The sequence below is a fragment of the Thunnus maccoyii genome, chromosome 20, assembly GCF_910596095.1.
Source record: "Thunnus maccoyii chromosome 20, fThuMac1.1, whole genome shotgun sequence".
In the NCBI taxonomy this organism is placed as follows: Eukaryota; Metazoa; Chordata; class Actinopteri; order Scombriformes; family Scombridae; genus Thunnus; species Thunnus maccoyii.
Genome location: NC_056552.1, coordinates 22,761,639 through 22,786,700, shown reverse-complemented (window position 1 = coordinate 22,786,700; position 25,062 = coordinate 22,761,639). Strand labels below are relative to the sequence as shown.

The window sequence follows — 25,062 nt, the reverse complement described above, 5'->3', positions numbered from 1 at the left end:
CTCACTGAAAGAAACGCCTCCAGTGAACTGTGCAGCAACACTGTCACTGCTGCAACTTCCTGAGTCCTGGATTTCTCAGTAAGGCACCAGTTTCCAGGAATTACACACCTTCTTATTCCTACCTTCATACTTACCTGCCTCCTTAACTACACTTAAAAAAAAGAAGAAAACACTCAAAATTTCATCAGGAATAGATTGGAGGCTACTTAATGTGGTATATCTTCATATTTTTTAATGTATTGTGTAAGTTATGAACAGCAGAAAGACAGACTGATGAGAGAAGCACAACACATATATGTACACTCTTATTTTGGTAGAAAAAGGTAATAAAGTGTCATGAAGGAATTAAAACCTGCCATGGCCATACGCTGCATGTGTAATACTTTAGCTACAGAGAACTCATTTACTTGTTCAGAATATTATCTTTCATGTAAAATGAATGATTATAAAAAACTGTAATATTTGACCATGTAAGTATCCATGGTGATCATGCTTGTAATGCATTAAATCTTGTCACATTACATTTTGCAAGGTTATGATAACAGCTGCAGGGCATTATGCACGAGTTATAATAAATCATTCAGGTCTCATTTAAAAGTGTGGCCAATTGTTCAAATGTAATGTGAGCTCTCTCATCAAGTATGACTTTACAAGGGCTTTTTTATATTTACATTTGTGCTGTAAATTGCTGAGGTTGCAAAGAAGCAGTGTGTCTTTTCTTATAATATTCTACTATCTCATATTTGTTAAGGATTTATGATTAACTCAAACTCAAAATGTGTTAACCAGTCACTGCCTCAGATAACACCAGTGGTGGAAATACCCAAGTTCCAGTTTGTAGGTATGTGCACTTTTTCTATTAACCGTAGACCTGTACCTGTCAGCGGGAAATATATTTTACTGCACTTCATTCATCGGACAACTATTATTACTCGTAATTATTCAGATTCAGATACAAGGCTGATTACACATACATGCAACAACAATAATAATCCAATAATGTAATACTACTACTACACACTGTGAAAGCGGCCATTCTGCATAATGAATACTTTTACTTGATGCTTCTACTATAGTTTGTTTATAGTAGTTATGTTTCCTAAAGAAACATTTTGACTGCATGACTTAATACTTTTACAAGCCCGTTGTTGTATTGCTACTGTTACTAAAGTAAAAGATATGAATGAATTGCAGCCTCTCAGTGAACTGTGCATATTAATCCATTTAATATCCTCCATATACACATGAATAAACTTCAGTGATTCATTAACTGCTTCAAATGCAGAAAAGCAAATAAAGTCTCCCTTGCAAAAACTTATAACAGTAATAGTCAAGTCAATTTTATTTGTTTAGTCCAATATCACAAATCACTAATTATCCACGGGGGGCTTTACAGTCTGTACAACAATACAACACCTCCTGTCCTTAGACCCCAGTGATAACATCAATAATACATCTCTCAGAAAGACAGGTGCTTACCTCAGACTACTTCATTCTGATGTGAGACCCAGAATGACTGGAAAAACATGAATGGTGACAGTATAAGATCCAGCTTTAAACGTACGCACCGTACCAGGGGAATTTCCTGAAGGTTAGTGAGACTGGACACCTGCCATTACAGATTAAATCAAGAAAGGGTGTGATAGAGATAGAGAGAGAGAGAGAGAGAGAGAGAGAGAGAGAGAGAGAGAGAGGGAGAGAAATGTTGCTCCAAACAGGGTGAAGGATTGTGAGGACTGTGTAACACTCTATACTTGTATATAACCAAAAGTACTGGACAGTCATTTGCATTGAGACTAGAAAACCTGCTCCAGATTTCAGCAACGTAAGACTATATCAAGTTATCAATAGAACACGTGCATATGAATTTGCTCTATGAACATATACATGAAAGAGTCATTTTAATTCATGTAACTCATCAGTTGATTCAGGTGACAGCTGGGAACAAATAATATGCATCTGTAAATACTTTTGATACTTGAAACTGAACATGAAACTTGTTGTTGGTACAGCTGCAGGTTGATAAAGCAACAATTCAACCAACTCATGTGTTCGGCTGAGGAGGAAGGCTCCTGTGATTTCACATAAAAAGTCAAAAAGATCAAAGATAACTCTTTCCAACAGGAAGGAAGGACGCAAACTGATTATCTGCATTACTGATTAATCTAAAGTAGAGCAGAGAGAGAATCCATCCCTCATCAAACTGTGAATACTCATATCTAGAGCCATTTAGCTTAATTTATCTATTGATCTAAAACCGGTAGAGTAGAATGTTATTTCACTTATTTTCCAGATCTATATGTTTGGCCTGTTCTTGTTTAGTTAACACTATGCAAGTTTAAATTGTTATTCTCATTATTTTATGTTGACTTAAGAAAAACTGGAAATCATTTCAAGCTAATGAATACACAAATACATTTTTCAAATTGTCAATTAATCCTTTAGTCAAAAAAAGGCCTGTCAAAAACCCAAGGTGACGTCTTCAAATTGCTTGTCTTGCAAAGTCCAAAACCCAAAGATATTCAATTTACAATAATATAAAAATAAAGTTGTCAGTTAATTTTCCGTAGTTCAACTTACCAATCAATTGTTTTGTCACTAGTGGCTGTACACTGTACACATTAAGCACCTTTAAACAGTCAGTTCACCCAAATTACAAAAAACCCAAACAAAAATACTCACTTACCTGTAGTGGCATCTAGCCATGCAGGTGCTCACAGCACTGGAAAAATTACATAAATACATTTCTAAATGCAACATTAACATTACACAACTGTCAGATTAAATCTGAGGAACAGAAACAAACCCAAACACATCCAATCACTTATCAGTGAAATTCAGATCAGAACTAAAAGTTGTTTTGAATGTTGATTTTAATTAATGCTCCAAAATGTGGGCTGCTGTTTTTAGCCTTGTACGTAATCCTTTAACTGGAAAGGTTTAGACATCAAATGTTCACATTTTAACAACACATTCACTTTTCAGAAGATCAGTAAAGTTCAATGAGACGACACCTGTTCACTTGTTTGTCAGAATATTTTAGTGCTCAACATGTATGACATGTATGTTTTATTTTGTAAAACAAAGAACACAAACAACATAAAACTTAAAAATACTAGTCATGGGTGGCTTTGGCTTTGTGTTTTTCTAGACTCTGGACCCGTATTTCTCCTCAGGCTCAGGTCTGCCACAGGGGATCCACCATTTTTAAACTACAGACATCACCCCCCCCCCCCTGTGGCCAAATGGAAGAACTGCACCTACTGAGACTTTCAGTTCTCACTAAGTGGTCTGTAGAGCAACATGGTCCTCTACTTGTCCCTCATGGTGCCAGCATGAATGATGAGATGGTCCAAACAGAATCAGGAGCCAACCAGAGGCAGCTCTCATTCCACCTCCATCATGTCTTTAAACTAAATCTGTTTTCCTCTCTCTCACCACTGCATGTGCGGGGGCTGTGTGTGGCTCTGACCCTGTTTTCTGTATTGGGTGTGCAGCAGTGTGCCAGCCTGTGGGGAGTCCTGGCCCTGTAGCCAGTCTTGATAAAGGGTGTGCAGGGTGGGGTTGAGCTCTGGGAGACAGACTGGCAGGCTGCTGTAGGTCTCCTCCATCTGCTGCACTAGGGTTTTATTTGCCCGGCCTCCTGCCTCGCTCCTCGCCTGTCCACGGCTGCTCAAGCACCCTGATGGGTAGCATTTCAGATTAGAAAAGTCACTGTGGAAGTGGCAGGAAAAATGGAAACAAAGAGTATGACTGGAATGATCTTACTATACCTCCTGGGCAGGACAGCACCTCCACCTCATGCAGTGAGCACTCTCGGGTCAGAAGTGCTTTTTAAACTGTAGGAACACAAGAAAACAGATTTAATTGAAAAACACTGCATTATCTTATGTGTCAGCCACCAAAACATTTGCATCACTACGAGAGTAGTTCCATCACTTAATACTTACTCATTTGCATCTCAAAATCAGGGCTCCAATGACGAGGAACAATATGATGGTGAATGCTGTCACACTCAAGGTAATGAAGACGAGATCCAAAAATTGGAAACTGCATTGTTCACTGGGATCCTTCTCTGTGAGGAAAAGCAGCAGAAGAAGAAATGTAAAGTTAAATCAAGCTGATGAATGGACTTTATCTCCTGTCAAACTCAAATTACTGATTCTTTTCACCTCTGACGATGATAACGGTGCCATTGCTGCGGAGGGTTACTCTGGTATCTGATTTGAAGTACGTCCAGCTGCAGTAATACCAGTCTGTGTCCTTCAACCCAAGCAGAGACAGCCACAAGGTGAAGCCATAGCCCTACGGTGTCTGCTTCTCTGCAGTTATTTGAATTCGACCTTCAAATTCTGCAGTTGTTGTACAGACATGGCTGAAAATATTGGTATCCTTCCACTTTAAAAAAACCCCAAACAGACTCAATTTTCTCTGTATTAAGTTGAAACTGACAGAAGTATATGGTGTCCATCATTATTTATTTCACATTGAGTATAACTGAAACTTTGCTCTACAACTTTACGACTTAACATATCATTTAACACAATAAAAGAAATGAAAACAGCATGGCCAAAAATATTGGTTCCCTTGACTTATTTTGTGGCAAAGCCCCTGGAAGCAAAAACTGCAGTCAATCACTTTCTGTAACTCTGAATAAGGTTTCTACACTTCTCCACTGGAAGTTCAGCTCACTCTTCTTAAGCAAACTGCTCCAGTTCTCTCAGGATTGATGGGTTCCGTCTACCAACTGCAAGTTTCAGCTCTTTCCACAGATGTTCAATGGGATTCAGATCAGGACTCATAGCAGCCACTTCAGAATGTCCAACATTTTCTTCTCATCCACTCTTGGGTACTTTTTGATGTATGACCTGTGGCTAAGACACAGCTTTCTGAAAACAGGCTGTATGTTTCACTCCAAAATTGATAGTCTTCTGATTTCATTGTGCCCTGCACAGATTCAAGGCACCCAGTGTCTGAGGCAGCAAAGCAACCCTAAAACATCACTGAACTTCCTCCATGTTTCACGGTAGGCATGGTATTCTTTTCTTTGAAGGCTTCATTTTTTCTTCTGTAAACATAGGGTTATTGTGATTTACCAGAAAGCTCTAATTATGTTTCATCTGTCCAAAACACATTCTCCCAGAGGGACTGTGGCTTGTCAACATGTATTTTGGCAAAGTCCAGTCTGGCTTTTTTGTGTCTCCCTCTTAGAGGTGGGGTCTTCCTGTCTTTTCTACCATGGATCCCATTTTCATTCAGACAGTGACGGATGGTGTGACTTGAAACTATTGTACCTTGAAGTTGAAGATCAGCTTGGATTTGCATTGAAGTTTGCCTTGGTTCTTTCTCGACCATTTGTTCAATCTCGGGCCAATTTTCCTCTTGCAACCATGTCCAGAGATGTTGGCTACAATTCCATGGGCCTTAAACTTCTTAATAATATTGTCGACAGTGGTCACAGGAACATAAAGCTCTTTGGAAATGGTTTTGTAACCTTTACGTTGACCATGCTTGGTTATTACCTTTTTTCTAATGTCTTCAGACCAGTCTCTAGTTTTCCCTCTGTTTTAAATGTTCATTGTGATGCACACAGTGGAACAGCAGAGTGAGTAATTTTCTCCTTTTAAACTGGCTGCATGAGTGATTATAAGATTGAAAACACCTGTGATACTAATTAAAGCACAATAGTCTGCTTAATGTATCACTACAAGTCAATTATTTCTTACAACTTCTAAAGGGTACCAATAATTTTGTCCAAAAATATACTTTTAAATGATCAATTCAAACACTGATGTTAAAGGAAATTCATCAAAAGAGCTAAGAGATGCTTTCAGGTAGTGGTTTCATGTAAATACGTATATTTGTTCAAGAACTGAACAAAGGTATAGTTTTTACTTAACTTGAGTATTTTCACTGTATGCTACTTTATACTTCTCTGCCACACTTCAGTGGGAATTACTGTACTTTTGCCTAAATTTATATGACAGCTGTAGTTAGTTTTTAGATTAAGATTTTACACTAAAACAGGAAAAGATGACTCAAACTCATCTTAGAAGACAGCTTCATTTTTTGATTCTTCAAACTCAAACCTATTCATTCTTTTTCTCTTCCACACACACACTCACCTGTCCAGGTGTTGAGTGTTACCTCAGTGGGCAGGAAGAGTAATCCCAACACACAGCTCCACCACTGGACTTTCATCCTGCCAGCTGGGCTGCAGGTAAGCCTCTGCAGAGTCAGCCAAAAACGCAGCAGCCTGACTGACTGACACGCTGACTGTCACATGAATGCTTAAAAAGGAGTGATGTGGTTTACAAAGGAAATGTGACAATGACTCTTGTTTTTACTGAGTGGTTATTAGCTGCTGTGTCTTATTACATCATACGGAAGCACTTGTTTTTGACAAAACTTTATTTGAAGAGATGTTCCATCAACCATAACAGTTTCATGTACAGAAGCTGACATAACTTATGTCATGAACATGCACAATATATCAGCATAGAACATACTGTATTATGTAAACAAATAAGTCCAGTTGTCAGACAAATAGGCAGGTAGAGTGTATAAAAATGTGATAAATAAAGCTTTTGATTGATCAGTTATTTTGCATTGTAAGATTTTCCCACCTCAAGGAATGTATGTGAATATTTCTATGTATAATATAGGAAAACAAAAAATGGTGGTAACACTGATTAAGTTGAAATTAGCAACATCATTTAGGGTTGTTTCAAGTTGTATTTTGGGTGTATCAGAAGTGGGGTTTTTTGGGTTTTAGTTAGTTGTTGTTTTCTTTGGTTAGTTAGTTGCTTGGCAGCTTTGGCAGTGTCATAGGCGCACTAGATGACCTACTGAGTGAGCCAGTGCAGCAAAAACTCAACAATAAAAAACAATAAAAAAACACTATCACATTTACTTTGAATTCCCAATCTATATGTTTTGTGCAGAATAGGCTGTTTTAATAGCAGACATTTTGATTAGTCATAGCAGGAAAAGATATCACTTTAAGATATTTTTTTGGGCATTTTTGCCTTTATTGGACAGCTGTTGGTGGAAAGGCAGACAGGAATCAAGGAGGTGAGAGAGGGCCATGACATGCAACAAAGGTCCCAGGCGCAGTCGACATTGCAGTCATGCGGCATATGCCACATGACTGCAATGTCAGATAAGTGAGTCAGATATAGCTTCTCTCTTTCTGTTTCTTTGGTCGCTAATTTCATCTCTGATGGTGAAATGTTTCTCTCTGTGGCTGTTGTGTGAATTTATCTCCTTAATAAGAATGCAGCAGAGATCATATAATGGCAGTGGGTAGTTTGCTTGTTGAACTTAGAGTGAGCTGTTTGGACTCACTCATTCATTTGGAATTTATCCCGTTTTTAATTGAGTGGTTGTTGATTGATTTTGCCTGATCAATTCAGTAATTACTTGTTTTGGCACTACTGTACAGGAATGGCTCATAGTTCATGCTGCAGTGATTCTGCATTAAGAGGAAAAGCTATGTAGAAAAAATATATGAAACCCATGACTGTGTCAGTGGCTGAGGTAACCTGCACCACAATCTATAATACACACAGTATACTATATTAATAATTATTACATTTTTATTGTAGACTGAATTGATTGACATTAAAAGACATGTTGTATTGTATTGTTGTATTTCACTTCTATAAAACTGGGGACTTGTGAGTGACATATTAAAAGAATAATGATCAAAATCAATACAGCAGTAGTTCTCCTGATTTGGAATACCTGGTGCGGGTCAAGCTCTGAAAATGCTGGATCCTACATTTCCCATAATGCAACTCAGTAGCATCTTTTATTAGACTTTGCCCTGACTAATAAAGGCCCACGTCTTAAAGCTTGTAACGCAGGCTTTCCACTATCTTTTATTTTGTAGTTTCCAAGCCCAAGCTGTGGTAGCCCTGATTACATCATCATTGGTTATTTTCTCAGACTTAAGGGAGCTCCCACCAGAGCCACAGAAGACATTATAATACTGTTTTCACAAATAGAGTAGTACTCCTGATAATGAATAGACTGAACATCATGTGTATAATTGGTGTAGTGCCCCTTTAATCAAATGAATCATATTATTCACAAGGTTTATTCTGTACAAACACAAAATGTCATATTTACACAATATGTACAAAGATCCAAAGAATTCTGAAAATGTCATTGGAAGAAAAAAAAAAAAACTCAATAAAAAGTTAAACATGACATTTTTCAGAGGCAGGAAGCTACACAGCCAGCTGGGTGAAGAGGATCTTTTCCTTTTTCATACGGCTGATGATTTGTCTGCCTCTATTAGTTCCAAACAGGAAATACAAAATACCCACAACAGCAAGGGTGACATAAAAACCCAATATGGCGGTGATCACTTGGCGGTGGCTCAGCGGTGGCTCAGTGGCCTCAGGATGCTTATTACCTGGCAAGATAAATTGTTATTAGAGTCCAGCCCAGGGAATAAGTCTGTCAGTCTTACCTTTCTTGAATAAAAAGTAAAGAAAATAAAGAACGAATAGATCAGACACCCTTTGCAAGTATGGGCAATGGTTAGAGAGAGTTTGGGTGAAGCACTCTTCTTGTCAAGAGCCGTGTCATTTGCTGGCAATATCGATTTTCTTCCACTGATGTTGGATAGTAGATTCAGATGGTGGGCAGTGAAAGGCATGAGTACAGTAAACCAGCTATTTGAGGGTAGTGAAATGAAATCTTTCGCTCAACTTCCGATATCTACAAATAAGGCACTGCATCAAAAGCCATACAAAGTGGGAAAAGATTAGTAGAGACCCAACAAGTGTTGAAAAGCATTTTATTAGGGTAACAGAGAAACACTTTCCAACTAAAAACCATGTCTCCCATATCTACAGCTGACATGGCAGAAAATACCCTTCATGTCCTTATAGAGGACAGGAGATTTTTCAGGACTCCATTGATAGTTTCTTTGTTCGATAAAGGCTCATTCTCAGCTTTGTGTTGAAGGAAATGTGGGAAAATGAAACAGGTAAAGACCAAAGATATACATTACGCATACTTCTACTGATTGTGGGGAAAATGATAACTATAAATCGGAGGAAAACACTTTTGCTGACACAAACTCAATGGACTCAGAGACTGAAACAAGTCTATATAATGGAATATATGACAGCAAAATTGCAAATGAAGATGGACATTTTCCTGCAAAGATGGACTTCAGTTGAACTTGTATAAAAGAGAGCGTCGATATTGCTGATTCTATTTGCTGGGAAACAAGACTGTCAAACTATCCAAATGCAAAGTTGTGTAAACTGTCATGTTCATGTGAAATAAATAAATTCTTATTAATCAATTATTATTATCTTAACGTGGATTAAATCCAATTTGTTCTATGTATGTCAGAACAATACTTTCAACTGATAAAAATGGATAAAAATAATACACTCACACACTCATTCACATACATTTGCTGAAATACTGAAAGCTACTCACCATGGATGCTGGAGTGCAGTTGAACTCGTACCTTGATTGCAGTTAATTTAGCAAAACCACAGTCTGTTTGTAATATAATGGTGTAATTTTCTACCTTGGTTACATTTGAGATGGTCAGATACACATAAGTCTGAGTGTCCCAACCACAGATGTATTTCATCAATCTACTGTTACACTCTATTCTGCCATGTGAGTTCCGCCAGCGATATTTTTGACCTGTACACTTCAGTCCAGGCCTGTAAATGATACTGCAGTTCAGTGTCACATTTTCTCCAGCAACAACCTCCACTGTGTCGTTGCACCTCAGTGACACGTCTGAATCTGAAAAGGGGCAAAAACTGATATATTTAATAATGCATTACATAATGCATTTACATTATTCTTAATATATTTTGTATGTATATTTATTTCTGGTACAAGTAATGTAAAAATACCTCCATTTGAAGCACAGATTTGTAGAATAGTAGCAGCACACAGCAGACTCAAATGTATCCACAAGTAAGACATCCTGGAAGTTCCACTGTTGTCAAAAACTGGAAGAAAGAAACAACTTTTAGGACAGAGTTTGTCTTTTGTATTATAATTTGACGTTTGTCTTTAGTGAAATATTTCTTCTTAGATTTATGTTTCCATTCAAAAGAATTGTTGACAATTTACACGTCATCCTGCTTCCTCACAGCGTACTGATCAAAGGAACATTTTGGGAGATACGCTTATTCACTTTCTTGTAGAGAGATGAGCCAGTTGTAACACCTTAAAGCCATGTAAAACTTAGCAGAGAAGCTGCTTAAATACTGGATATATGATTTAAACAGTTAGATAAAAGGATTAAGGTAATTTATACAGTTACAGTTAATAAAACTAGTCAGTGAGTAAACATTTGAAATACATAGCTAAAAGTAATGGATAAACAGTTGAAATACTTAGCTAATCAACTGCATGAAAAACCCAATGTAACAATATCCACTTTTATGTAGTTTAACTTAATATCGACTTTAAAATGATTTGAAATGAACAAAATTTGGAACATGATGGATGGGGCTGTAGAAAGTGGTAGTACTACTTGAGCTAAGCTAACAGGGATGTTGGGTAAAAACAGTTTGAAAGCACTGGTTGAAACTACACATCGATCTATGAAGTGGTAACAACTGGCTCTCACTCAACCAGGTACAACATTACAAGGCTGATTACACATAAATACATCAACAATAATAATCCAATAATGTAATACTATTACACATTGTGAGAGGGGCCATTCTGCATAATGAATACTTTGTTTATAGTAGTTATGTTTCCTAAAGGAACATTTTGACTGCATGACTTTATACTTTTACAAACCCATTGTTGTATTGCTACTGTTACTAAAGTAAAAGATATGAATGAATTGAAGCCTCTCAGCAAACTGTGCATATTAATCCATTTAATATGCTCAAGTCAATTTTATTTGTTTAGCCCAATATCACAAATCACTAATTATCCTCAGAGAGCTTTACAATCTGTACAGCAATACAACAACCCCTATCCTTAGACTCCAGTAATAACATCAATAATACCTCTCTCAGAAAGACAGGTATTATTGATTGATATATAACTCAGACTACTTTGATCTGATGTGAGACTCAGAATGACTCAGAATGGAGAAACATGAATGGTGACAGTATAAGATCCAGCTTTAAACATACGCACCACTCCTCCAGGAATTTCCTGGAGGTTAATGAGACTGTACACCTGCCAGCACAGATGAAATAGAGAAATGTTGCTCCAAACAGGGTGAAGGATTGTGAGGACTGTGTAACACTCTATACTTGTATAGAACCAAAAGTACTGGACAGTCATTTGCACTGAGACTAGAAAACCTGCTCCAGATTTCAGCAACGTAAGACTATATCAAGTTATCAATAGAACATGTGCATATGACTTTTCTCTATGAACATATACATGAAAGAGTCATTTTCATTCATGTAACTCATCAGTTGATTCAGGTGACAGCTGGGAACAAATAATATGCATCTGTAAATACTTTTGATACTTGAAACTGAACATGAAACTTGTTGTTGGTACATCAGCAGGTTGATAAAGCAACAATTCAACCAACTTGTGTGTTCGGCTGAGGAGGAAGGCTCACGTGATTTCACATAAAAAGGCAAAAAGATCAAAGATAACTCTTTCCAACAGGAAGGAAGGACGCAAACTGATTATCTGCATTACTGATTAATCTAAAGTAGAGCAGAGAGAGTCCATCCCTCATCAAAGTGTGAATAAACTTCAGAGTGATTCATTAACTGCTTGAAGTGCAGAAAAGCAAATACAGTGGAAACCGCTCATAGTGATCACTTCCTTCTAGGTCAAAATGATCATATAAGCGGGTGATTATTATAAGTTGTTTTTCTTTTTTAATTTCTCACTCAGATTACCATCTAATTGAGGACATTTGTCTTTGTTTGATAACTTTAAACATATAGTTAGGCTTTGCTGACGGCTTCTTGACTCATTTTAAAAAAGACGAGAGAGAGATAGAGAGAGACACAGAGAGACAGAGAGAGAGAGAGCAGTGGTAGCGAGAAAGCCGGTGAATGGGAGGAATAAAACCTTATTTTCTGATTATTTCACAGTGGTTACAATAATCACCCATTCTGCAGACCTGCAGAGGTGCACCGCAACACCTGACAACGGTGCCGCAGCTGTCACATCACACACATCATACATGTGGTACAAGAGTAAGGTAAAAAGAAAGAAGAATTACCGTTAGTTTAAATTTAATTTTTTTCCCTATATGTTTTTATGTATGAAAAGACCAAAAATGAACACTGTAAGGGGACTATTGATTAATATAAGCAAATTATTTAAATAGCATTTGTATAGGAATGATTCTGTTCCAGTTTCCACCATAAAGTTACACTTGCAAAAACAGTAATAAATAATCTACATGTTGAGCTCAATGCTATAATAAATGGATGAATGAATATATTTGTTAGACTAAATGCAGTTTTTGATAGTAGGGGTTGTACTGTACCAGTAAAAAGTTTGGACACACATTCTCATTGAAGTGTATGTGAAGATGTGTCCAAATGTTTGACTGAAGCCACTTCGCTTCATTTATCTATTGATCTAAAACTGGTGGAGCAGATTGTTATTATTGGATGTTAAATTATATAGTTTATTGTGTTGGTCCAATTATTTCTGTTCATGTTTTGAGGACATTTGTCAAAGTTCTAGAAACATTGTTTCTTTCCATACTAATGTGTGTGAGGTGCATTAATGATCATCATGGTTAAATGTGGAGAATCTAGTCTTCTGTTGCAAAACGTCTTTTCATATCATATATCCCACTTTTTTAAATGAAAAACTAGCATACACTGTTTTTTGTCAAAGGTATGAAACATGTCAAGTAGTCACAAGTGGTGTGTTTGTGCAAGCAAATTTGACCAAACAATCTCACCACAAGGTCCATTCAATAGCTGTTCTGGAGCTTTTGATTCTATCACATGGTCTTCCTCAGCAGAATTGCAGATCATTGTAGCCGATAGAAATTTGCAATGAAAACAAAAAGCAAACTGTCAAACTAAATAACAACAATAATGACAACAACAATAATCCAGCCCTTTGTGAGTGTGTGTGTATATATATATACACATACATACACACACAGTTGCATTATTCTATCTTCCAACATTCAAAACAAATTATGATGAATCTCACACAGATGTTATTTTTGTTGGCTTTTTGATGATTTTCATCTCCTTGTTGTTATTTAGTTTGACAGTTTGTTTTTTGTTGCAAAAAAAAAGATAAAATCATTTCACTTATTCTCCAAATCTTTATGTTTGGCCTGTTCTTGTTCAGTTAACACTATGAAAGTTTAAATTGTTATTCTTATTATTTTATGTTGACTAAAGAAATACTGGAAACCACTTCAAGCTATTGAATATATAAATAAATTGAGATTTTTTTTTAATCATGAATTAATCCTTTAGTCAAAAAAACTGTGAAAAAGGCCTGTCAAAATGTCCAAAAACCAAAGTAGACATCAAATTGCTTGCCTTGCAAACTCTCCATAACCCAAATCAGATCAGTAAAGATGAATGAGACGACACCTCTCACTTGTTATTAATACTTTAGTGCTCAACATGTATGACATGTATGCTTTGATCTTAAAACAAAAACACAAACAACATATAACTTAAGAATACTAGTCATGGTTGGCTTTGTGGAATGGGAACAAAAGACTTAAAGCAATAATACAATTGAAAACATGTACCATTAAAAAATACTCACTCTGATTCTTCACTGGGACGGATCAACCAAACACTGAGCTGGTAATAAGCAAACATGTGATCAAGTATAATTACAAGATCTTTGACCTCTCACACAACAGCTTTTATTTTCACTATGACTGGTGAGATAAGACTATCACACTGTTGCATAGTTATCAGAGCAAGACCGCTGCTGTGTGAGAACACATTGGCTTGTCTTTCAGTGAAGAACAGTGGACACAACTTTGACACAAACTAAAAACAGCATGTTTCATGTTGGACAGTTTGGACTTGAAATACATTAGACTCCTGCAATGTGCATTCAGTATTCACAAGTTCAGATCATCTAAAAGCTTCTTAAATGTTTTCTTAGTGGCTTATTGCTCTTTAGATTGGCATCAATAAATAGTTCCGGCTTGTTACAGACTCCCTCAAATCAGAGCGTCAGAGCAGCTAGCTGATCAGGAAACCTTGTACGTCATTTTTGTTAGTCATTATCTCAACAGTTTACTGGCATCATAAAATGCAGGTGTGTGTTTTTCCTGGACTCTGGACCCTTATTTCTCCTCAGGCTCAGGTTTGGCACAGGGGATCCACCATTTTTGAACTACAGACATCACCCCCCTGTGGCCAAATGGAAGAACTGCACCTACTGAGACTTTCAGTTCTCACTAAGTGGTCTGTAGAGCAACATGGTCCTCTACATGTCCTTCATGGTGCCAGCATGAACGATGAGATGGTCCAAACAGAATCAGGAGCCAACCAGAGGCAGCTCTCATTCCACCTCCATCACGTCTTAAAACTAAATCTGTTTTCCTCTCTCTCACCACTGCATGTGCGGGGGCTGTGTGTGGCTCTGACTCTGACTTCTGTATTGGGTGTGCAGCAGTGTGCCGGCCTGTGGGGAGTCCTGGCCCTGTAGCCAGTCTTGATAAAGGGTGTGCAGGGTGGGGTTGAGCTCTGGGAGACAGACTGGCAGGCTGCTGTAGGTCTCCTCCATCTGCTGCACCAGGGTTTTATCCGTCCGGCCTCCTGCCTCACTCTCCGCCTGTCCACGGCCGCTCAAGCACCCTGAGATAAAAAAAAGTTAACACTGTGGAAGTGGCAGGAAAAACAGAAACAAAGAGTATAACTGGAATGATATTACTGTACCTCCTGGGCAGGACAGCACCTCCACCAGCTGGTACGGCACGCGTCCCTTCCTCATGCGGTGAACAAGGGTCTGGATGTTTCTGAAACCGTAGACGGCAGCAAACTGCAGCAGCGTTTCCCCGTCACGCTCCAGGGTCACTTCCTGGAAGTCACGGTTCCTACAAAACCAACATGAGACAGGTGAGTAAAAAAAAAAATGGATGGATGACAGAACTTCCTAGGAAGCTGTATAGTCTCAGTGTCTCTCACCTGAGGGTCTTGTATGTGATCTCATGGACATCCAGACCAAAGAGCTCTTTGGCAGCATGTTTGAACACGTGTTCAAGGAAGCCTTCTGAACCGCGGCCCTCGTTCCTCACCAGAGCCACGTCTCCAACTTCTCCCAGTCTGCAGTGATAACACAGACTACTGTGACAATGACTCAGTGAAAATATACAATCACCAATAACTATTTAGAGGATGGATGAAATAACAGGAGCCATTACAATAAAAAACAGCATGAAGTAGGACCCTATGAATTACTGGAGTTGATTTTATAACTCTCTGACACAGCCTCCACAAAAACATTTAAAGATCCAAGCATGTATTAACTACCTTCTTGCAATGTATTATATTGCTGTTTTATTGTATTTATTGGGACCATGTACAGTGTTAAACATAAATGTTACCATTTGATGCACTGCACCAGCTGTAGTTTATGTGTAGTATCAAATATTATCAATACATGCAAAGTTGTGTTTTTTACTTAAACTGAAACATTACTGAAATTCAAAAGTAATATTCATATACTGAATAATTAAGCTTCTTACAGTGTATTGCTTCTCTGGTAATCATCTAAACTTGCTGACTGAGACTGCAACTAAAGATCATTTTCATTATTCATTAATCTGTCAATTAGTTTCTTGATTAATCATTAATCGTCTACAAAATGTCAGAAAACAGTTCCAGAAGTTATCTGATCCAAAGTGACATACAGTATACAGTACAAATGACTTCCTTCGTCTGGCCATCAGTGCAAACACAAAAAATACAATCATACAAGACAAAAAAGCAGTAGATTGTCATATCTGAAAGGCTGGAACCAACAAATGTTGCACAAATTTGGTACTTTTGCTGGAAATTGACTCAAATGGTTCATTGATTATCAAAACAGCTGCCGCTTAATTTTCTGTGATCAACTCATGGTTTTAGTTCTATTGCTGATTTCACCCTTTCTTGTCCTGAAAGATCTAATTTTTCGAATTATATCTCATGATTATTTACTTTGATGTAATCACTGTAGTTGACTACTCACATATGGTCCAGTGGAACTGAGTCCAGCTTCTCCACTGAAACCTTCTTCTGCTCCATCAGGTAGTAGATCTCCCCTGAAACAATTAATACAAATTACACAAGCTATCATATACAATTGTAAAGTATATACACACTCACTTCCAACTTTCTTTTCACATTAAGAGACCCTTTACTATGTGCGGAAAGGGGATTGTGGAGGTTCTGTGCACATTTAGAAAATGATATATAATCACCATCTTCCTACAGTATGAGACACCAAACCTCCAGGTAGTAAAAGTTACCAAGGGGTCAAAATAAACTTGAATAAGCATTTGCATCTCTATTTTGCCCAGGGAAGCAGTGTAAAAGATAAAGAGGATTGAACCTGAGGTGAGGACACAGTCCACATCCCTGCTCTCCAACAGACTGTTGTAAAACTCCTCTCTGACGGCCTCCAGCTTCTTATCAAAGCAGGGAGCCACCACCACATGGTAGACCTTCTCTGGACTCAGCTTCTGCTGGGAGACGAGGCAAAAGGAAAACAACATAATATGGCAGATCTTGTGCAGAACCTTGTGTATTCTTTTGGAATATTGAAAACTGAGTATTGAGCAGAGTTTAACCTACAGGGGTTTCTAAATGTTTTTCTGCAATGGAGTCAATAAATTCAGTGAAAAGTCCAAAGTGTTTTGCGACTGCAGAAATGGACCATGGACTGAATCAGCTGTCAACAAGCCAAGAAATACTGCTGTCACAATGATGAGGAACTCAAAAAGACAGTCTGAAAAATGCTAACTGCCAGAGAAAATAATTTTGATGGTTTCCCAGAGCCTGACAGGAGAGTATGTCAGTATGTGACTGATACACAAGCTACGTAAATGTTAGCAGCCACACATTTCTCCATTTTGTATTTCTCTGTTTAGTGTCGTTGTTGCTAACTTCGGGGCTAACTTGCTTTTTCAGCAGTCGGCGAAACAATAGATGTGACTTTTGTTGGTCTTGACAAGCTGCTGCATTTATTAATTGAAACGCCATAGTTTGTACTGTACATCTATTGCCAGATCGACAACTTACTGCTAACCTTTTCCTCTACTCTGCTCACATTCACTGTCACTTTTCTGCCGCTCGCTCTCTCACTCACTTACACACTACCCTATTCCTTAAAGGGAACTACGCTACGCTATTGATTTCTGAATGAATGGGTATTTGGCATTATTTTTGACATTTAAAAATATTTTTTTTGGCCTGGCGGTTCGCCAGACCTGTACTATTACAGGGGAAACACTATACGATACGAGATGAATAAATCCCCGTTGTCATCTTCGCCGCCATCTTTACTGTACACACCTGCAGATCTGCATTCTGGGTGCACTCTTCTAGTTGGTTTGTATGACAGTTTCTTATTTTTTCATCTGCCCAAGCTTTTTCATCTATTAACCCCAGCTCCTACCAATACTGCCAATGTGTCAACAACTGTTAGTACTGCCAATAACAGTGCTGCCGTCAAACTAGAGACCTTTGACTGTGAGCCGTGACAGTAAATGCTCACCTGCTGTTTAGAGAAGTAGTCTTTGACCAGACAGCCCATGATCTGCTGGGGAGACCTGGCTGTGCAGATATGAGGGGTGACCAAACTGCCCAGGACACGCTCTGCATACCGAATCCACCCTGTACACACACACAGACACAGACACACAGACACAGACACACACACACAGACACACACACACACACACACACACACACACACACACACACACACACACACACACACAAACAGATGTTACATTGTTAAAGGAATCCTTGTCCTATTGCGGTCCAGTTTCAAATGTTTACAATTTTTTGTAGGGAAATGTACAGCAAGATGGTGCAGTAAAATAAGGTTAAATTTACACGAAAAAAGCATGCACGCATGGACGCGCGCGCACACACACACACTATAACAAGCCTTATACTGAACATCGGTGATTGATATATCCCATACATTTCTTTAAAGGTGATAGAGCCAATTCAGACTTTCCACTGATAGACACTGTGGCAAAATTTAAAAACTATACATAGAATTTAAAATAGTCACATTTCATTGCTTTTTGATTTAATATTGTTTTTAAAAGAACAGAGAATCAACATGAAAATTACCATGAAATGTAATAAATATAGAACTTGTGAAGCACTTTTTGGCAGATTCCTGTAAAAATACACATTTGTCAAATTTCTGGAGAACTAAATACTTCCCTGGCATTTATTGCAAATGTCAATGATAGGTCCTTGCAGGAAAACAAGAGAGTTCAAAATAGTTCTTTACTCTTGCTGTTCATATCTCTGATGAAGGGAGTGGTGGAAGAAGAGCTTTCTATCTTTCCCTACCAGCACTCCAGTGCTATCTCTACTTCTAAAACAAGCTCTAGGGGCCTGACGAGCAGCAGGTTTGAGTAAAGGGTAGTTCAGTAGGCCAGAAAATCAGTCTGGCAGGTGGGTAATGAAAAAGACGACTGAAGGAGGAAGAGGATTTTACCTGGGCAGGAGGAGGTGAACATGGGCAAGGCATGGGAGTCGTGGTGTCTCCTGCGATACCTTTGAATAAACTCCTTTTGACTCTCCAAGATGCTGAAACCTGCTGCCAGAGTGGTGTCGAATACATACTGCGCTCCTGCAAGAGAAAACCCAGAGAGAAGAGAGACAGTGAGAGAGAGAGAAGTGGGGGAGAAATGTCGAACATCTATGATAGATACCGATGAGTAGGTGGTAGTTTCTCCACACCAGCAATAAAGGAATGTCTCTAAAGTTTGCAAAAAGACAAATTTAAGATTTTTAAATGGGAAAATGGGAATTAAGAGTAATTAAAAAAATTAAAAACAGGAGGAAATCATGTGAAATCAGTTGATTTCTGATTTTAAAAAAGTTGGAAATTGGTTATTCCTACATCTGATCTGGACAAATCTTGACTTTATGACATGCTCACATACAACCAAAAACAATCTGCATGACCTCTAATACATGTATGCACTTCAATACTTCTTCATGACAGCTCACCCAGGCTCTTGAGGAAGCCGCAGAGTTTATGGGTGGCCTCAGTGATGTCCAGACCAAACTTCACAGCAAAGAAAGGCAGGGACTGCGGACACACCGACGCCACCAGCACCTTGTGCTTCGTCACGTCACATTTCTGACAGGGACGGAGAAACAATGGGGATTAATAGAATGTAAGGTATTTGTCAAAGTGCAACAAGACAACTCCTTGACTTTCTCAGGTTTCAGAGATCATGTATTGTACCTTGTTGAGGGCCAGAACTCGCTCCACTTCCTCCAGGCTCTGCTGAGAGATCTTCAGGCTCTCCTCCTCTGAAAGACAGCCATCACAGGACAGGCAGGCACTCAGCAGCAGCTGGGATCCATCATTCACCTGGGGGGAATGTAGACATCAATGTTAGGTGTTGAGCCCAAACACAACCTGAAGAGGATTGATTTTGCTAGATCAACTGATAATAAAATTAATAAGTAAACAGACATTACCTGTCCATTGACTTCATCTCTCTCCTGTTGTGAGCTGACACCATCATCACTCTGTTTCTTGTTGCACTGTGACATTAAAAAAAAATCATGATTAGCAAGAAACACTGCAGATTCAGCATGTATAATTTTTTTCCCCAGACAACACAGTGATAATAACAGAAATTCACCTGTTTGGTGCAGTTCTCACACTTCTCCTTGCGCTTCCCTGTGTTGACCTCTGACATTTTCCTTGGTGGTATTCTGTAAATTGAGGGTGATAAATATAGACAGTAGCAGCATTAGCATTTTCTCACAGCATGTTCCCTCTGCAGCAGTAGCATGATGACTGTGCCTGCAGCCTGCTGCTGTGTGCTGTTTGGTCAACTCCACCCTCCTGTGACTGTCCCACCGTCCTATCACAACCAGCCTGCTTATCATAAACACAACAGCCTTATATTAGAAAGGTGGGAAGCTGGCAATGAACACAAACTAGTATCCTGTCATTAAATTTTTAATGGTTCACGTTAATTATAGACACAGTGCCAACATTTAATTATAGTTTATGCAATCATGTATATTTCTTGTGCTAAATTGCCCCCTCCCCGGCACTGTTTACGTCATGCATGAGCTCAGGCAATGTCTAATGACAATAAAAATTGAACTCAAAAACAAAAACAGCCACAAAGCCCATTATATCACATCATGTTCGCATGAAGGGGAAAAAGACAAGTGTGGCTGGAAGCTATAATTCTGTAAAAACACACTAATAGTATAAATACAATGTTAGTCTCCCATGATGTAAGAGACAGAAAAATATAGGGACTACTTTATCATAGCTCTTGATAATTATAGCCCCGAATGTGTAACGTTTATTAGCTACGTAAGATTTCATGTTAGCTATAACTACGTGATTTACAACTGCTAGTGCGTTACAGGCCTTTTCTTTATAATCACTCTGGTGGCCTTAAATGTTTAACTGACAGTCCCTCTGGTTAAATTACAAGGTCGAATTTTGAGGTAACTCACCGGACGGTTTGTATTTCTCTGCTCTTTCAGACAAAGACATGTAAAAACATGCAGAGGACAGTCAGAGCAGGTGAACCCCGGCAGCTAACCTACTCGGCACTCTTTCAATTTCAAGGAAAGTCCCCTGTGGACGGCGTCACTGCCACTACCCTCCGCCGTTATTTCATAATCTACAGAGCACTGATTTCAAAATTGTTGGGGCTTTCAGTATCGAAGCCAGTCATGTCTATGTCGTCTATGTATGTCCGACTCCATTGTGTACCCCGGTGAATGCAAACGCATGCGCACACGAGGGGGTGAGCTGCTCCGGAAGCACCCGCATTCTGCGAAAACCCGCTCTACTCTGCCTCTGATTGGCTCTAATCCCTAATTCACACACACGAAAAGGCAACAACTACTAGCCAATCAGAGGCAGAGTAGGGCGGGTCTTCACGGAATGCGGGTGGAAAAAAATAAGGCGCTCCTGAAGCGTTGACTTCAGTTTTATTTATTTATTTTTTTATTAAATCCTGCTCAGCGGGGGTCTTAAAAACATAGTTATTTGCACTTTGTCACTGCACAAAATTAATAAAATGTTATATTTAAAGGGTTAAATATCCCACGAAATAATGTACATTAATTTTTCAAAGAATGTGACAAATCAAGAGGAAAATTTGGTTACTGTCAAAGTAACCGACTAGTTCAGTTCATTCTAAATATAGCATGTAGCTGTTGTGAAAAACGGAAGGTCTTCTTGCGTAATAAACAGACAACACTACCGAATAGATGTTTTTTTCTCTTAAAATGATGCATTTTGAGCTTTTATTTCGAAGGCGGCGTGAAAATGCGCTTATCCAATCAGAGCAGACGCATCCAGGAAGGAAGTATCAGCCATTCAAGACAGTTGTTGAAATAATATTAACAGAACTTCCTTATAATTCAGTGCACGTGTTTCATCGTACAAATGCTCTTTTGCTAAATCTGCCATACAAAAAATTTGCGGGAAGACCAATACGATTCAGGTAAGTGATGCAAAATGTCTCATATTTGTTATATTTATTCAGTCCTGGTGAGACAGTGGTGTGGTCACATCCCATCAGCAGCAGTAACAGCAGCAACAACAGCATCCTGTCGGGTTCTCAGCTGAAACTAAAGGGTTAGTTCACCAAAATCACAAAAGAGAATCTATTTACCCGTCTTGCCTCTAGTGATAATATGGCCACGGGTTTTATTATTGAGATAATTGGTTACTCTGGTTGATCCACAGAACACAGTGTCAACAATTTTCAGTTTTGGGATTATTTCCTTGGTAGAAAATAGTCCCAGTGTAAAATAATGTCGCCAAGGCGTGTCAGATCATCCTGAGTAAGAGGGACATTGTTTCTGAAAAGACCATGGCTGGAATAACTTGCTAGAGGCCCTTGGGGAAAACTACTACTACTGACTGCCCATTTCTCTAACGTAGAGTACTGATTAGGGCTAGATTTGCTGTGGACATTTGATTTAAACACATTCATTTAGGGATATGCAGTATACAGGAGAAACACAAAACTGAAATAATGTTTTTTTAAAGAAAAAATATATACATACATGTAAACATATGTACCAGTAGTCCCACATGTATAAACTTAGTTATATACATTTACAAACATACAAGCATACACACACATCTACTGTACATACCTTCATACAAAAATACCCAAGTATACAAAACAACAAAAACTAATCCTACTGAAATCCCCATCCTCTTCCAAACCCAGTCGGGTAAGAAAGAACTTAATATATATGTGTGTGTGTGTGTGTGTGTGTGTGTGTATATATATATATATGTATATATATATATATATATATATATATATATATATATATATATATATATATATATATATATATATATATATGTATATGTATGTATGTATACACAAGTGAACCAAAAAAGGGCTTAATAACCAGACCAGAACTTTCCCACATTTTATTTTTCAGTCATTGAAGCAGCACAAATTAAACTGCATTCACCTGTCTTGTGTTGGTGTCTCAAATAAAATGAAAACTGTCTGCATGGCTAGATACTACCACGGATCAATGAGAACATGTATTTTTTGTAATTTGGGTGAACTGACCATTTTATCTATCTATCTATCTATCTATCTATCTATCTATCTATCTATCTATCTATCTATATAAGCATCAGGTAATCTTGGCTTGTATTTATCAGCAATAATCTGATATCTCTGGCTGACATAATAGCTACTGTTCACCATAGGTAAATATATGAAGTGCTAGATTCACATGTATGGCTTCTGTTCAGATGGGGTACATGACAGTAGAGGAGCACAGCTCCAACCTGCTCCACCTGAAGAGATCCCCAGGCATTCGTTCCTGGTCTCTTCTTGTCGGTAAGTGTGTATATATGTGTGACTGCTACTATCCATACTCAAAAACATGAAATCAGCCTATCCCATGTATACGTCCAAACTATCTGCCGTCTCCCTGTGTTACCTCCAAAATGATAAGCCTCATTTTTAATTTCAGGTATAGCATCTGTTGGGCTGGCAGCTGCATACTATAGCTCAGGTACACAAACTGAATAAACATGATCTTTTAACCAATTTGCATCTTTCCATCATCATAATGTTCCGTATTTACTTACTGCACTGCATCTCATGCTGCTTTTCCTTTTGCTGCATTTGTCATGTGGACCACACAGACACCATCTTGTGGAAGCTTTTCTACGTGACCGGCTGTCTGTTTGTGGCCATGCAGAACATGGAAGAATGGGAGGAAGCTGTGTTTGACAAAACCAAGAACCTGATTGAGCTCAAGACCTTAAGCTTGTACACTTTAGTCCTGACATTAAGAAGGAAGGGCCAAGAGAAAGGTCAGTAATATTAGTATATAACATAGTAATACAAGTTATTTGAGAGTGCAGTATCTTAGGTCTTCTTTTTTTCCTCTTTCTCTCTCAGTTGTGTTGGACCTGACACATCTGCGTGACGTCTGCGTCCAGGAGGAGAGGGTACGTTATTTGGGGAAAGGCTATGTGGTGATGTTGCGGCTGGCTACAGGGTTCTCCTACCCCCTCACTCAGAGTGCCACACTGGGGGGACGCAGGTAGATATCTTCTGCTGACAGTACCAACCTATAATATATAATATAATACATAACCTTCAAGATTTTAGTTATATCAATGCTTATTTGGATCCCCATTGTCACAGAGCACCAGCTACTCTTTCTTGGGTCCAAAAAATTCTATCTCGAGTGTATGATGAACATACATGAATGTGTTTACAGTGTCTGCCCACAGATATTATTATTGATTATTAAAGCTAAACATTAGTTGGAAGTAAAAAGCAAAACAAATATCTTTAGTGAAAATAACACAAGATAACATCCCTGTTGTCTTCCTGTTCCATCTGTTACGTCTCAGCGATGTTGAGGCTTTAGCTACACTGTTGAAGCGCTTCCTGGGACTGGAACAGCTACGGCAACGCAGGCATCAGGAGGAAGAGGCAGAGTATGGAGAGGAGGAAGAAGATTCTTTGGAGAGCAGTGATTCAGAGGATGAAGCGACCGGACTCTGATCTCTGTGTGACATACAGTCTTACTGTAACTTTGGGTGGATTGAGTTAGGGGCATTATGGCATTGCTAAAACATGACGGAGAGTGCAGTTTTAGCGATGCCATCGTTACATGTTATACTTCAAGCATGTGCATGTAAAACCAAGGATTAAGCTTCCTTCTGTGTCTCCTTACAGACTTCTACCCTTTGTGTGTTTGATATGTCAGGTGAGGTTAAGGCAGTCTAGGGAGACAACAGTAAAACATTTTTATTTAATTTTCTTGTCAACTGGAACGAAACATAATCCAATTACATGTTTTGTCATGCAGATGTTTCATAGATTAATCAAAGTTTTCTAAAAATAAGTTCCAGGGAACATATTAAAAGAGACTTTTTCTTTCATTGTAATGTAAATGTAGTTCTTTCTAAATGAATATCATGTCTTAGCTTTTTTTGATCTAATTATTATTTGAGAATACACTCCAGATTACAGATTTACCGTGCCTTCCTACTGAACTCTAATAAGTGTTTATGTGCCTACGTCAATGGAAAGTGCTTTTCCCACAGTTTCCTGGACCACCCATTTGATAATCACCTTTTGCATGTTTATTCATACCCAGCTGGCAATCCGCATGAATGCATGTGCAAACTGTAATCAAGCATGAAAGGTTTTCATGGTGTAATCAAGAGTGAATTATGTGTGAAATGCTTTGGCCTATTGCTGTCCTGTCTTTTAACATTTCTATACTTTTTGTGAACCAAAGATTGAATCTCAGGTGAACCTTTTGGTGCTGTGGTCAAACTCTATGTAGTTTTTTTGTCTGAAAAGTGTATTAAATCAGGGCTATGTCACTATTGGCTGAT

At 38.4% G+C, this 25,062-nt stretch overlaps 2 protein-coding genes and 1 long non-coding RNA gene across 5 annotated transcripts; 1 reads left to right on the top strand and 2 right to left on the bottom strand.

The window, feature by feature from the left end:
• Positions 1–3,641: 3,641 nt before the first annotated feature.
• Positions 3,642–6,304, bottom strand: LOC121886912. 2 transcript variants are annotated; one of them, XR_006092874.1, is made up of 5 exons: positions 6,126–6,304; positions 4,173–4,263; positions 3,951–4,075; positions 3,774–3,839; positions 3,642–3,682 (listed from the first exon to the last, which is right to left on the bottom strand). It is a non-coding gene; the product is annotated as an uncharacterized LOC121886912 (long non-coding RNA). The 2 variants fall into 2 exon arrangements; XR_006092873.1 differs by lacking the exon at positions 6,126–6,304 and adding an exon at positions 5,523–5,565.
• A 7,258-nt stretch (positions 6,305–13,562) lies between these two features.
• Positions 13,563–20,972, bottom strand: narf (nuclear prelamin A recognition factor). Of its 2 annotated transcripts, none has more exons than XM_042398527.1 (12): positions 20,661–20,972; positions 19,823–19,895; positions 19,656–19,721; positions 19,417–19,545; positions 19,176–19,308; positions 18,658–18,792; positions 17,692–17,810; positions 16,528–16,660; positions 16,165–16,237; positions 15,120–15,257; positions 14,871–15,028; positions 13,563–14,789 (listed from the first exon to the last, which is right to left on the bottom strand). In XM_042398527.1, exons 2-12 carry the CDS (start codon positions 19,877–19,879, stop codon positions 14,542–14,544), a joined length of 1,389 nt encoding a protein of 462 aa, XP_042254461.1. In that variant the 5' UTR covers positions 19,880–19,895; positions 20,661–20,972; the 3' UTR covers positions 13,563–14,541. The 2 variants fall into 2 exon arrangements, with proteins under 2 accessions (XP_042254461.1, XP_042254462.1); XM_042398528.1 differs by having other exon boundaries at positions 16,528–16,657; positions 20,661–20,971.
• Positions 20,973–21,437: 465 nt separating this feature from the next.
• Positions 21,438–25,056, top strand: LOC121886840 (cytochrome b-245 chaperone 1 homolog). Its single transcript, XM_042397164.1, has 6 exons — positions 21,438–21,661; positions 22,948–23,035; positions 23,172–23,213; positions 23,347–23,517; positions 23,606–23,750; positions 24,067–25,056. The coding sequence occupies exons 2-6, from the start codon at positions 22,948–22,950 to the stop codon at positions 24,218–24,220; spliced, it is 600 nt and encodes a 199-aa protein (XP_042253098.1). The 5' UTR covers positions 21,438–21,661; the 3' UTR covers positions 24,221–25,056.
• The last annotated feature ends 6 nt before the right edge of the window (positions 25,057–25,062 follow it).